This window comes from Salvelinus namaycush, chromosome 22 (genome assembly GCF_016432855.1).
Source record: "Salvelinus namaycush isolate Seneca chromosome 22, SaNama_1.0, whole genome shotgun sequence".
NCBI lineage: Eukaryota > Metazoa > Chordata > Actinopteri > Salmoniformes > Salmonidae > Salvelinus > Salvelinus namaycush.
The window spans coordinates 13,674,141-13,688,540 of record NC_052328.1 but is presented as its reverse complement, the minus strand read 5'-3'; the positions used below and the strand labels follow the sequence as shown (position 1 = coordinate 13,688,540).

At 43.3% G+C, this 14,400-nt stretch overlaps 1 protein-coding gene across 1 annotated transcript in view; it reads left to right on the top strand.

Moving 5' to 3' along the window:
- prkn (parkin RBR E3 ubiquitin protein ligase) overlaps positions 1–13,635 on the top strand; it is a 90,985-nt gene extending 77,350 nt beyond the window's left edge. Inside the window, exons 8-12 of the mRNA XM_038960864.1 lie at positions 5,292–5,353; positions 6,522–6,671; positions 11,040–11,126; positions 11,472–11,589; positions 13,411–13,635. Of these exons, the coding sequence (XP_038816792.1) occupies positions 5,292–5,353; positions 6,522–6,671; positions 11,040–11,126; positions 11,472–11,589; positions 13,411–13,520 (527 nt within the window). The 3' untranslated portion in view covers positions 13,521–13,635. The remainder of the gene's footprint in view (positions 1–5,291; positions 5,354–6,521; positions 6,672–11,039; positions 11,127–11,471; positions 11,590–13,410) is intronic.
- The last annotated feature ends 765 nt before the right edge of the window (positions 13,636–14,400 follow it).

Here is a 14,400-nt window from a genome sequence, read left to right as displayed (position 1 = left end):
AGAATGAATCATACCTTGATTACAAATTATGTCATAAAGGAAAACGTCCCTAGTGGACGGAACAGATATGACAGCTGGTTACACAAAGAAAAGGGGGTTGGGTTTGAGTGAAAGAGCGGAAAGACTGAAGAACAAAGGGAGAAGCGATGTCTCTATCGGGCCGTAGGCAGCTACTCTATTGTAAATACAGAATCTTATCCATTCTAAATTACTGCCCATTTGGAAAAGAAAAATACAATAAATATTTACTCTGAGCTGCGCTTCAATAGGTTGGCGGTAGATGGAAGGCCATGTTGCCCAACAGAGTCCTTTGTCCTTTGAAGAGTGTCTCTGGTGGTGAACGGGAAATGTTGTAGTGTCGTCATTGTGTGGTAGACGGGATACTCTGTCCGTCCTTTCCTTGCCCACGTTTACGTTTACAGCGGCTTTTAGCCGCTGCTAACTCAACGGCTAAAAGGTATCACTTCTGTAGCGAATAAGAGTTCAAAGTTCATACCTTTCGCAACCAAAGCTCACGCTGAGGTTGGCTTCGTTCTGTAGTTATTATTTGAATCCTTCTGACATCGGACTGTCATCCTAATGTACCCGGAACAGAAGGTTACATTTTCGTCAAGGGCTTATATAGTGGAGGGAGAAGGGTGTGTTTCATAGTTTATAACCCATGTCTCTTCACAGGGGCGGGCCACTGATTGAGCAGAGCTCAATTCTCAAATTCTCTCATTTGGAAGCTAAAATTACATTTAATCTTTTCACAAATAGTTTAATTTAAATTGCACAACAATTCCATGTGAATCTGATAACTATAATGTGTAGACTTTCCCAGATACAGTTTATGTCGTCCTGTCATCAGTCATAATGTCTCAGATGACAACCGAACTGACATCATAATCATTAAGTACCAACGCATATTTTCAACTGGTTCTATTACCGAAATATGGTTCCTGTCCTTCCACTTGTTTGATGTTCACAGACTCTCTATGTCTAACAAAGGCTATTCAAGCGTCCCTCAGTAGAGTCAAGAGAGAGGGATGGGAGAAAGGTATTGGTGGGACAACTGGTGGGACAAATTGGTGGGACAACTGGTGGGACAAATTTGGTGGTTTGGGTGGTTTTATTTGGCCTCCCAAGTTTTCTGAGCATAATGGACTGTAAAAAAACAACAACAGGAAATCAGCTCCAATTTAATTTAACGCATAATAGAGACACACGTGATCGTATACAAATGTAAGCAAGGTTTGAAATGGTTATGTTTTAATCAAACATATCTGTTTTGGTTTCTTGCGGCCAATTTGCAGTCTACAAATTATTTGTAATTATTTTCACGGGCACCCAACCATCTTCTCAAGAAAAAATCAGTCCGCGGCTGAAATCTAGTTCGTTTTTTTGTTTTGGCTTTGTACTAGAGCACTTTAGATTTGAAAATATACAATGACGATGAGGTTAAAATTGAGGTTATTTGACGTTATTTTTCTCCATATCAGGTGAACTGTTTAGAAATTAGATCACTTTTTGAAATTACATGTAAATTCGATTTATTCATTTCATTTACAATACATTTGCAAACATTTCTAAAAACGTTTTCACTTTGTCATTATTATTAGTATTGTGTGTAGATAAAACATTTTTATTTTATTTTAATTAATTTTTTTATCCACAGCAAAATGTGGAGTGAGTCAATAGCTATGACTACTTTCTGAAGGCACTGTATAATATGTTACAACACACAGAGAATCCCCAGTGAATCAGTAGATGAGAGAACAATCTATCCCCTCAGGGTGAATAATAATCGCCCGCTGGCCAAATCTCACAAAACATACATAACAGTAGGAACGAATAGATTAGCCTACTGTAGCAAAGTAACACCGTAACTGCTACATTAGCCTAGAAAAGTCACACACTGGAGCTGCTACATTAGCCTAGCACAGTCAGTCACACTGGAGCTGCTACATTAGCCTAGCACAGTCAGTCACACTGGAGCTGCTACATTAGCCTAGCACAGTCAGTCACACTGGAGCTGCTACATTAGCCTAGCACAGTCAGTCACACTGGAGCTGCTACATTAGCACAGTTGGTGTGATCATCATCATGCTGCATGTTGGGATGCTGTGGGGACTTGCTTCCATTTAGCCACAAGAGCATTAGTGAGGTTGGGCACTGATGTTGGGTGATTAGGCCTGGCTCGCAGTCGGCATTCCAATTCATCCTAAAGGTGTTCAATGGGGTTGAGGTCAGGGCTCTGTGCAGGCCAGTCAAGTTCTTCCACACTGATCTCGACAAACCATTTCTGTATGGACCTTGCTTTGTGCAAGGGGATATTGTCATGCTGAAACAGGAAAGGGCCTTCCCCAAACTGTTGCCACAAAGTCTAGAATATCATTGTTTGCTGTAGAGTTAAGATTTCCCTTCACTGGAGCTAAGGGGCCTAGCCCGACCTATGGAAAAACAGCCCCAGATCCTTATTCCTCCTCTACCAAACTTTATAGTTGCCACTATGCATTGGGGCAGGTAGTGTTCTACTGGCATCCGCCAAACCCAGATTCATCCGTTGGACTGCCAGATGGTAAAGCGTGATTCATCACTCCAAAGTTTCCACTACTCCAGATTCAAATGGCGGCGAGTTTTCCACCACTCCAGCTGACATTTGGCATTGCACATAGTGATCTTAGGCTTGTGTGCAGCTGCTCGGCCATGGAAACCCCTTTCATGAAGCTCCTGACTAACAGTTATTGTGCTGACGTTGCTTCCAGAGGCAGTTTGGAACTTGGTAATGAGGACAGACTATTGTTATGCGCTTCAGCACTCGGTGGTCTCGTTCTGTGTTTTGTGTAGCCTACCACTACGTGGCTGAGCCGTTGTTGCTCCTAGACATTTCTACTTCACAATAACAGCACTTACAGTTGACCAGGGCAGACATTTTACCAACTGACTTGTTGGAAAGGTGGCATCCTATGATGGTGCCATGTTGAAAGTCACTGAGCTCTTCAGTAAGGCCATTCTACTGCCAATGTTTATCTATGGCGATTGCATGGCTGCGTGCTCGATTTTATACACCTGTCAGCAACGGGTGGGGCTGAAATAGCCGAATCCACAAATCTGAAGGGGTGTCCACATACTTTTGTGTATATATAGTGTATTTATGCGTCTAACTTTCTCATTCATCATTATTCACGATTCGGTAGCATCCACATTAATGTAGAAGTGTTTAGAAACATATTCTTATTTACAGTAAAAGTGACTCCAAAATGACACAATACATTATTTACCATTCATTTCTGTTGGGCAGAAAATAATCTGAAACACAACCAAAACAAACAGCAAATCATCCAAAACGTTTGTGGAGTTAAAAGCTTGATGTAATCATTGAGTGCTAGGAATATGGGACCAAATACTAAACTTTTGACTACTTTAATACACATAAGTGTGTCTCAATACTTTTGGTCCTCTAAAATGTGGAGAATATTTACAAAAGTACTCTAAACGGTTCACCCAATATGAATTGAAATACCCTCAAATTAAAGCTGACAGTCTGCACTTTAACCTCAAAGTCATTGTATCATTTCAAATCCAAAGTTCTGGAGTACAGAGCCAAAACAAACATTGTCACTGTCCCAATACTTATGAAGCGTTCTTCTTTACTGATAGAGATGGTACACCATCCTCATGTACAGATGATAACCGACCATTTCAGCCCCTCCACATCCTCAGACTCCCGTCTTTCCCCTTCAGTCGCGCAAGTTTAAAACGGTTGTCTTAAGGCAATTTTACACACTGTTGAAGGGATCAATAAACTATCAAGCACGGCGGCTAAATAACAGTCATTATTAAGGAAGCGCTGAGTGAATTGATTTGACACTGACTTTGAGAAGTTGATCTCCTTTTTAACTGGTTGTTCTTTCGGATAAGCAGCAGAGTGATGGGAAATGGCACAACATAAATCCGGGGGTGCGTTCAGTTCGGCTCAATGTTTACTACGTTTGTGTGACTGTTTGTACTAAACGACACAATTCCCCAAAACAGTGGGCAGCATTCTTATTATGAAATACGTCTGCTCTCGTTTGATGGGTGTGGCGTGGAGTAGCCTGATCAATTTGAGTTTGACCATTTTTAAATTGCAAAACTCATGCAGCACACCCTACACGAACGATCGTCCTCTGGGCCACCATAATCATGCCGTACTTGAAATGGTCGTACAGTACAATTTCCTTTGACTTAAACGTTTAACACCGTTCTGTCGTACTGAATGCACCCCGGGTGTAGAATCCTTTGTTTGACCTGTGACCTCAAACTTTAGTTACTCGTATGTCTTCTGTTCTGAGAGACGTTACTTAGAGAATCCCTCCCTCCCTATCTGTCTGTCCCCCCCTCTTCCTCTTCCATTTCTGTCTCTCTCTCTCTCTCTCTCTCTCTCTCTCTCTCTCTCTCTCTCTCTCTCTCTCTCTCTCTCTCTCTCTCTTTCTCATGGCTGTTCCTCTGTTCCCTTTGTTATCTGTGTCTGTCTGACTGTCTGTCAATCTCTGTCACTCTGCCTCTCTCTGTCATTCGCTTTCTATCTGCAAGGGCTGCTCCTCTGTCACCACATCACCATGGCAACATCATGTCACTCTGTCCCTGTTGCCGGCTGTCTATCTTTAATTACGTTCAGACAAAAGTCAGTGTCCTGTGTTTTTTCTGTCTTCTTCTTTTTCACATTCTCCCCGTCGCAACGTCCCTCCCAGCTCGGGCTGCGTGATTAGCGTTCGTCGGAGGGATAAGAACAGTGAGACCGTGGCGGCGGCGCTGTGGCATAGGAGACCCCAGGAGAGATTAGCGACATTAGCATGCTGGAGCCTACAGGGCTCAAGCTACAGCTAATGGTGTCTATGCTGGAGATTGTCTGACTTGTTCTACTACTCACACTCAGGCTCTATACAAAGAAACATGGACAGTTGGAGGTTGGACACAGGTTTCCTATGGACCTAGTACTTACTCTGTCCTTAGGGTCCCCAGACCTGGGCTAGGTTAAGTTCAAGTCTTTTTAGTGTTAGTGTTACAAGAGCTGCTTGTTTGCCAAGGGGCTTGTCTTGATTTCTTGTCCGCCTATGGGGTCGTTGGCTTGGGGATTTTGTATGCCTTTGACAGGAAAGGGAAATGCATGAATTCATCTCAATACCCATACCACTAAACACATCTGACCCCAGAGATGAGATTGAGCTGATCACTCATTCTCATTTCTCTTTCCCTCTCCTCTTTTTCTTTCCCTTTCCTTACCAATTTTCTTCACCTCTATTTTCTCCCTCTCTTTCTATCTCTAGCTGGCTGCCCAGACTCTCTCATAACGGAGTTGCATCACTTCCGGGCCCTAGGTGATGAGCAGGTGAGTCCTGAACAGTGTACCCAAACAAACAACTCCAGCCAAACTCCTATCTATCCTATCTAGAGGGAAACTAGCATCCCCACCGCCACCCAGCCTCAACCTCAGCCCTCCTGTCTCACTCAGGTCACATGGGAAATATGCTCCTGGTCTCTCTGTCACATCTAACAGTGCTTTAATTGTCTCATCTGGTGCTATAATACAGTGTATGCCACTATCCTGGTGTTGCAAGCTCCATGCTCTACAAACTGAGCTACCAGCCCACCCTTCAACTAGCCTAACATCCGTCCCAGATGAGCAACATCTCTCTCTCTCTCTCCATCCATCTCACAGCACCTCAGCCAGGAAGAGCAGGACTCGGTTTTAAGAGGGAGTGTCTGATTCTCTACTCTACCACTCAATACTCTTCATTCACCCCCTCTGCCAGGGGCATTAAAATCTTACCCTACAAGGTAGTGGAAAGCAGTGGATCTGGCTTTGAATTTGAGTGCCCTATACTCCTCCTTATCCTCAACACTTCTATACTTCCACTGTAAAGTAGTGTCATTTTGAAGTAGCTTACTAATAAGGAAAATGATAAACAATAAGGACCAAACGCCGTTGTTCACTCCTGAGACTCTTCAGGCAAACACACTCTCTTCAACATTATTTCAATTTACTCCGACATAGGATTAGCACATTTGCAATAATAAACATAATGAAGTGATGAAACAATGCTCCTGTTGCATGAGTGAGTTATTGTCGGGGCTTTGAATTGTGAATATGAATGCTTAGCCAACTCTAAGCTTGCCCTGTGGTTCCATTGCTCAGTGAAACGTGCCATTCTGAAAGCATAAGTGATGTGAACCGGATGGTTACAAGCCCCTTCTGAGCTGGGCCTTTATGCCGATGTATGATTGAGGCATGCATCAAATTAGCCTTTGTCACAGAGACACAATTAGCATGACTGTGTGTCTGGTCATAATGCTGTGGTTGTGTGTATATTGTGTGTGCATATGCATGAGTGCACCTCTCTTTTGCCCCCGCCTTTTTCTTTCTCTCTCAATACATTTCAATAAAATGATGCTTAAAGACATGAAATGCCATATTGTCAAAGCGGAAATTCATATACTTCAAATCCATCAAAAATGGATAATGAAATAATGAATGAATCCCTCTCTGTGTATATCAGTATGAGCGGTACCAGCAGTATGCAGCCGAGGAGTGTCTCCTCCAGATGGGAGGAGTGTTGTGTCCAGCCCCTGGATGTGGAGCAGGGCTGCTGCCGGAGGAGGACAAGAGGATGATCCAGTGTCTGCTCAGCAACGGTTTGGGATGCGGGGTGAGACATGCATATGCGCAAGCACACAACACGTGAAAATATGTAATTAGAAAACTAGTTACATGATGTTCTCTAATTAGCCACCCGATTTAAAGATTTGGAAATAGTATACATTAGTGCTGACTGATTGCATGTTTGCAAACACCACCATCTTCATCACAGGGGAGCAGAATTGGGGTCGCTACAGGAGAGAGAGAGAGAGAGAGAGAGAGTGTGTGTGTGTGTCAGTCCCAGGTGACATTGAAGGGGTATGTGCGCACATTCATTCCAGTCCATCCAGAGGTCTGTGGGAAGCAGATAAAGCTTTTATAAGTGTCAGGCTGCTACTTTAAGACAAGGGTCCTATCACTTTAACACTCCCCCAGATGCAGTTCTCTTTTGGGGGGGGGTGCTCAAAGCCTTAGGATACTGGTGAGCTGGCTTCTCTTAAAGACACCACATACAGAAATCAATATTGCCCGCCTCCCTGTCTTTTTCATGTCCTCCCTGCTAGTGTTTGTGAACTGGCTTTAGGAGCCCCTTGCTGCAGCTCTGGTACGACGTACAGCTCATCAGAGGAGACCTGTAAACATGCAATAGGACATTTTATCTCTGTGGACCATGCAGGTCCTAGTCTCGTCGACCAGCCAGCTCTCGGTTGCAATTAGCCTGGGGACGAGGTTAAACGAGCCCTAGCACTGAATCTGAACGCAGACATGGGAGGTGGGCTGTAGGGTTGGATAGGGAGAACTGCAGGGTGGGTGTTCGTATAGTGTGTGTCTGTCTGTCTGTGTTAAAGAGATGATGGTGAAATATTCCTCTGTCTTTGGGACTCCAATGTGTGTGTCTGTGTGATTTTTAGTTAGCAGGTGTACAGCAAGAGAGTATCTTTGTTTTGTGTCTTGAGTGACGTGATTGTGTGAGATTCAGAGACTCTTTCTTCTGACAGTGCCTTCAGAAAGTATTCATACCCCTGGACTTTTTCCACATTTTGTTGTGTTACAAAGTGGTTTAAAAATGGATGTAATTGTCATTTTTCTGTCAACGATCTTGCCCCAAACATTGCCAAATTTTTTGCAGTATTACTTTAGTGCCTTGTTGAAAACAAGATGCATGTTTTGGAATATTTTTATTCTGTACAGGCTTCCTTCTTTTCACTCTGTCAATTAGGTTAGTATTGAGGAGTAACTAACATGTTGATCCATCCTCAGTTTTCTCCTATCACAGCCATTAAACTCTGTAACTGTGGTGAAATCCCTGAGTGGTTTCCTTCCTCTCTGGCAACTGAGTTAGGAAGGACTCCGGACGCCTGCATCTTTGTAGTGACTGGGTGTACACCATCCATTGATTGATACACCATCCAAAGTGCAATTAATAACTTCACCATGCTCAAAGGGATATTCAATGTCTGTTTGGAGCCCTTCTTTGTGAGGCACCTCCCTGGTCTTTGTGGTTGAATCTGTGTTTGAAATGTACTGCTAGACCTTACAATTATATTTATGTGTGTGGTACAAAAATCATCTTAAATGCCATTATTGTACACAGAGTGAGTCCATGCAACTTATTATGTGACTTGTTAAAACTTCTTATGGGCAGGTGGGACGGTAGCGTCAGCTGTGTCAGATTTCAAAAAGGCTTTACGGCGAAAGCATACCATGCAAATATCTGAGGACAACGCCCCGCTTACAAAAGCATACAAACATTTTCAAGACAAGTAGAGGAGTCACGAAAGTCAGAAATAGCGATAAAATTAATCACTTACCTTTGATGAGCTTCATCTGGTTGTTGTCACAAGAGTCCCGGTTACACAATAAATGTTTGTTTTGTTCGATAAAGTCCCTCTTTATGTCCCAAAAACTCAGTTTTGTTGGCGCGTTTTGTTCAGTAATCCACTGGCTCAATGGCGGTCACAACATGCAGACGAATACATCCAAATAGTACCGGTAAAGTTTGTCGAAACATGTCAAACAATGTTTTTTATTCATCCTCAGGTTGTCTGTCTTTATAATCGATAATATTTCAACCGGACAATAGCGTACTCAATACAAAGGAAAAAGAACGGAGGGCCCGGTCGCGCGCGCAAAAAGCTCTGGTTCATTTGACCGACCACTCAGAAAATGTTGTCATTCTTCCTCATTTTTCAGAATAAAAGCATGAAACAATGTCTAAAGACTGTTGACAGCTAGTGGAAGCCATAGGAACTGCAATCTAGGTCCTAACCCATGACATACTGTACAGGCATACAGGCAATGACATACAGGCAATGGAAAAGTAACCACATCAAAAATATCCCACTTCCTGGATGGATTTTCCTCAGGTTTCTGCCTGCCATATCGGTTCTGTTATACTCACAGACATTATTTTAACAGTTTTGGAAACTTTAGAGTGTTTTCTATCCATACTACCATGCATATGCATATCCTAGGTTCTGGGCCTGAGTAACAGGCAGTTTACATTGGGCACCTCATTCATCCAAAATTCTAAATACTGCCCCCTATCCAAGAGAGGCTAAGCATCGTTTTCCTCCTGAACTTATTTAGGCTTGCCATAACAAAGAGGTTTAATACTTATTAACTCAAGACATTTCAGGTTTTTATTTTTCATTCATTTGTAAAAATGTCAAACATCATTCCACTTTGACATTATAGGGTATTGTGTGACCAGTGACAAAATGTAGAAAATGTCAAGGGGTGTGAATACTTTCTGAATGCACTTTATATGAGAGAGAGAGAGATGAAGCGAGAGATTGAGAGAAAGGAAGGGTGTCAGGGAGGGCAGAAGGGGAAGACTTTGCCATCAGTAAGCTCTCTCACAGAGCTCTTCTTAGAGCTTCACTAGAATGCTCTCATTTAGAAGAGTTCCCGGTGCTGCTGTCACCCTCAGTTCAAAACTTCACATGTGCCATATGATTCTGTACTGAGACACACTGCAGTGTGCTGAATCTACATTACAGTATGATATCCACCCACTACTGAGCAACAGCACAGGGCTGCACATCACTTAATGTTTCATTCAGTTGACTTACAAAGGCTATGCCAGTTTTTGTGAGTGTGTGTGTGTGTTTGTGTCAGTGCATGTGTGTATGTTTACCCTCTGAGGGTGCTGTCTGGGGTGCTGTGATCCGTTGTGTTGCTCAGTGAAGGGAGGCGAGGGGAAATGGGTTTGTCAGCCACCGGAACCCTGCTGCAACCCCTCATGAGTCTTCCACACTCCACTGGGCAGCTCTGTCTCTGTACCAGCCACGCAACCCACCCACTGGCCAACCCTCAACCCAGCCGCAAACCTTAGCCCCACCCGGCCCAACTCAGCTAGACAAATGACTTAAACTTAGAGGTGAGGATTTTCTCCTGACCAAGAGACCTGATCAGGGGGAAAAGAGACCTGTCATAGGCTCTTGCTGTCATATAGTTATAATTTGAGTTTATTACAACAGTAGTGATATGAAGCTTCTGCTGAAGTGAGACTTAAGACAAGTTACTGTTGAATGTTGCAGAAAACCATTCAAAATGACTTCACAGACAATCAGGTCACCGTGCTACAGTGCAGTGTAGTGACGAGTCCTGAGACTCCTCACTTCTCATCGCCTCGTGTCTCAGACAAGCTTTGGTGCATACGCCACGGGCGTTTGATGAAGCGACTGTTCAGAGTTCTCTGCCGAAGATGATGATGGAGGCTCATCTGAGGGAAGAGTGGGAAAGAACGAGGGAGGGGGAGGAAGAAAGCGCCTGTCAGAAGCGCTCCTCTTCTCCCCTCGTCTCATCACAGGCGGCGCTATGCAGGAGTTTGGAAACAAAGAGGCGTCTGTCTCCCAGACCTGAGAGGAGAGCTGCTATCAGTCACACTTAAAAACAGCAGATAATAAAAGAAAGAAACAGCGACAAGCCCCCTCTCCTTCAAAACTCCAGCACCTTTGATGAAGTGCAAAATCACTGTTGCGCTTCAAAAGATGGAGTCGAGCTAAAAATACAAAGCATCTTCTAGATTCCTAGTTAATCCCTGTTGTGGAAGGATTCGGTGTATCAGCTCCCTACTTCCACATGCAGGCTGGCTGGCTCCTAGTGGGGGAGCGTATAGAGATGGCGCCACCCAGTGTCTATCTTAGGAACTTGTATACAACCTGTGGGAGAAGATACAGCCAGTCATTAAATGCCTTGAAACCAAGGGTGCGTCTTAATAGTAAAACAAAATGACTTCATCTCCACGTCTCCTTTCCTTCACCTGCAGTGTTGTGATGGAACTATACCGATGAAAGCAAATTTATGGCTGGCGTCCATTGGAAAGGAATGGGAGCCACTATAGAGTATTAAGAAGCATCCCAGTTCAGGTTTTCATTGTGACTGACTAAATGGATCATATTATTAAGGCAACATTTTGTGTGTCTTCTTGCAGTTTGTGTTCTGCCGTGACTGTAAGGAAGGATTCCATGAGGGGGAATGTCGTGTGAGGTCATCACCTGTCTCAGGAGGAGCCCTGCAGGTAACTGAGCCAATCAGCTGTGTGCTGCCCACTGTTGCACTGTCTCTGCTGCCCCCTACAGTCCACATGACCAGCGTTAGTATCTAAAAAGGGGACACTGAAACATACTTGTAATGGCTTGTAACAGTTCATAATTCAGAGTTGTGAGTAAAGATTAATTTTGAGATATTATATGTTTTATGTATGACTTGAGTTTTAAAACATGCCACAAGATGGCATTCCTAAATCAACCAAATTTCAGCACACCATTCGCTGGTATCCACTCAAGAAATAAACCCCCAGTCTCTCACACCCCCACCCCTGGTCTGGTCTCTCTTTACTCTTTCCCTTGACGTCCCGCCCCAGGGTTATGTAGTGGACGAGGAGGCAGCTCTTCAGGCTCGGTGGGAGCAGGCCTCGCAGGAGACTATAGACGAGACCACCCGTCCATGTCCACATTGCAAGGTCCCAGTGGAGAAGAGTGGTAAGGCACTGTTTCTCCATCCATCCATTTCACTCCATCCATTCTCTGATCCTTATTCCAATATATACACACACTACCGGTCAAAAGTTTTAGAACACCTACTCATTCAAGGGTTTTTCTTTATTTTTACTATTTTCTACATTGTAGAATAATAGTGAAGGCATCAACATGATGAAATAACACATATGGAATCATTTAGTAACCAAAAAAGTGTTAAACAAATCAAAATAGATTTTATATTTGAGATTCTTCAAATAACCAGCTTTGCACATGATTGGCATTCTCTCAACCAGCTTCATGAGGTAGTCACCTGGAATTCATTTAAATTAACAGGTGTGCCTTCTTAAAAGCTAAATTGTGGAATTTCTTTCCTTCTTAATGCGTTTAAGCCAATCAGTTGTGTTGTGACAAGGTTGGGGGGTATACAGAAGATAGCCCTATTTGGTAAAAGAGCAAGTCCATATTATGGCAAGAACAGCTCAAATAAGCAAACAGTCCATCATTACTTTAAGTCATGAAGGTCAGTCAATCAGGAACATTTCAAGAATTTCTTCAAGTGCAGTCGCAAAAACCATCAAGTGCTATGATGAAAACTGGCTCTCATGAGGACCGCCACAGGAATAGAATACCCAGAGTTACCTCTGCTGCAGAGGATAAGTTAATTTGAGTTACCAGCCTCAGAAATTGCAGCTCAAATAAATGCTTCAGGGTTCAAGTAAGAGACACATCTCAACATCAACTGTTCGGAGGAGACTGGGTGAATCAGGCCTTCATGATCAAATTGCTGCAAAGAAACCACTACTAAAGGACACCAATAAGAAGATGAGACTTGCTTGGGCCAAGAAACATGAGTAATGGACATTGGACCAGTGGAAATTTGTCCTTTGGTCTGGAGTCCAAATTGGAGATTTTTGGTTCCAACCTCCGTGTCTTTGTGAGACGAGGCGTGGATGAACGGATGATCTCCGCATGTGTATTTCCCAACGTAGAGCATGGAGGAGGAGGTGTAATAGTGTGGGGGTGCTTTGCTGGTGACACTGTGATTTATTTAGAATTAAAGGCACACTTAACCAGCATGGCTACCACAGCATTCTGCAGAGATACGCCATCCCATCTGGTTTGGGCTTAGTGGGACTATCATTTGTTTTTCAACATGTCAATGACCCAACACACCTCCAGGCTGTGTAAGGGCTATTTTACCAAATAGGAGAATAATGGAGTGCTGCATCAGACCACCTGACCTCCACAATCCCCCGACCTCAACCAAATTGCGATGGTTTTGGATGAGTCGGACCGCAGAGTGAAGGAAAAGCAGCCAACGAGTGCTCAGCATATCTTTGAACACCTTCAAGACTGTTGGAAAAGCATTCCAGGTAAAGCTGGTTGAGAGAATTCCAAGAGTGTGCAAAGCTGTCATCAAGGCAATGGGTGGCTATTTGAAGAATCTCAAATATAAAATATATTTGTTTAACACTTTTTTGGTTACTATATGATTCCATATGTGTTATTTCATAGTTTTGATGTCTTCACTTTTCTACAATGAAAATAAATAAAGTAAAAATAAAGAAAAACCCTTGAATGAGAAGGTGTTCTAATCCTTTTGACTGGTACTGTATATGTTCTATATCTATGTTGTTTTCCATATGCCCTTTATTTCTCCAACCCCTTAACCCCCCCCCCCCCCCCCTCTGCAGTGGGAACAATACTGTATAATAGATTTCAAATGCCATCCTTTCATACATTGTCCTTTTCCCAAGCTTAGTCTTCTCTTCTCCTTTTTGCCTGTCGGTAAAGTTGTGTGTTTTTACACTGTGTTCCCAGGTGGCTGTATGCACATGGTGTGTCCCCGTGCCCAGTGTAAGTTTGAGTGGTGCTGGGTCTGTCGTGTGGAGTGGAACAGAGAGTGTATGGGCAACCACTGGTTCGGCTGACTCTGAGACCTCAGAAAGGCCCTGCCGCCACTCAGGAATACGTACCTGGGACTGAAATGCAAAATCAATCACGTGTTTAAAAGACTCAATAAAGCTGTGCCCTGACCTATCGCAATCTCTTAATCAGTGACCTCATTTGCCTTCAGTCACATTAGATAAATGCACAATGGTTGTCCGGCTTTAACTGGACAATATAGTGGATTTACACGTCATTTTTTCCCTTCTTGTCAAAGGTTGTCTCTGTGTCCATTGTACATCACAACCTTGTTATAAAGAATACAATGTTGTCTGTGGTCATATAATATATCCCGTTTAGCTGACTTACGAGTCATGTGTGTGCGTACATTTGACATACGAGTCATCACGAGAATCGAACCCACTATCCTGGCGTTGCAAGCGTCATGCTTTATCAACTGAGCTACAGCTGACCACTCTTTTAGTCTTTGTTACTTAATGGTCTGTTAGTAGTCTTTTTTTTTATCAACTGCTTTGTTGCCCTAGAGTGGACTTTAGCTTTTCGAACACCCCACCCTTCTTATGACATTATTGTGGCACCTGTCAATCACATTATGGCAACCACGTCCTGTCCAACTCTGAGCTGTCGCTGCATATGGCCAAGTCATGGTGTTGTCATTTTGGAGGCCTTAGCTAAGATACAAATTCATATGAAAAGCCCATTGGAATCCTATATCTAGGCATGAAACTGGTTTGTCGAGAGTGGGGCCACTTGGTGATTATATGTACCTTAACAAGCCACAATACATCTGTACTGAGCACACACGTAAGCTGATAAGAAGCCATAAACATGTCCACAGTTTCTCCAACATGTCTTAACAGCTCAGACAAACTCCAAAGCTGTTAAACATTAGAAGATAGGACC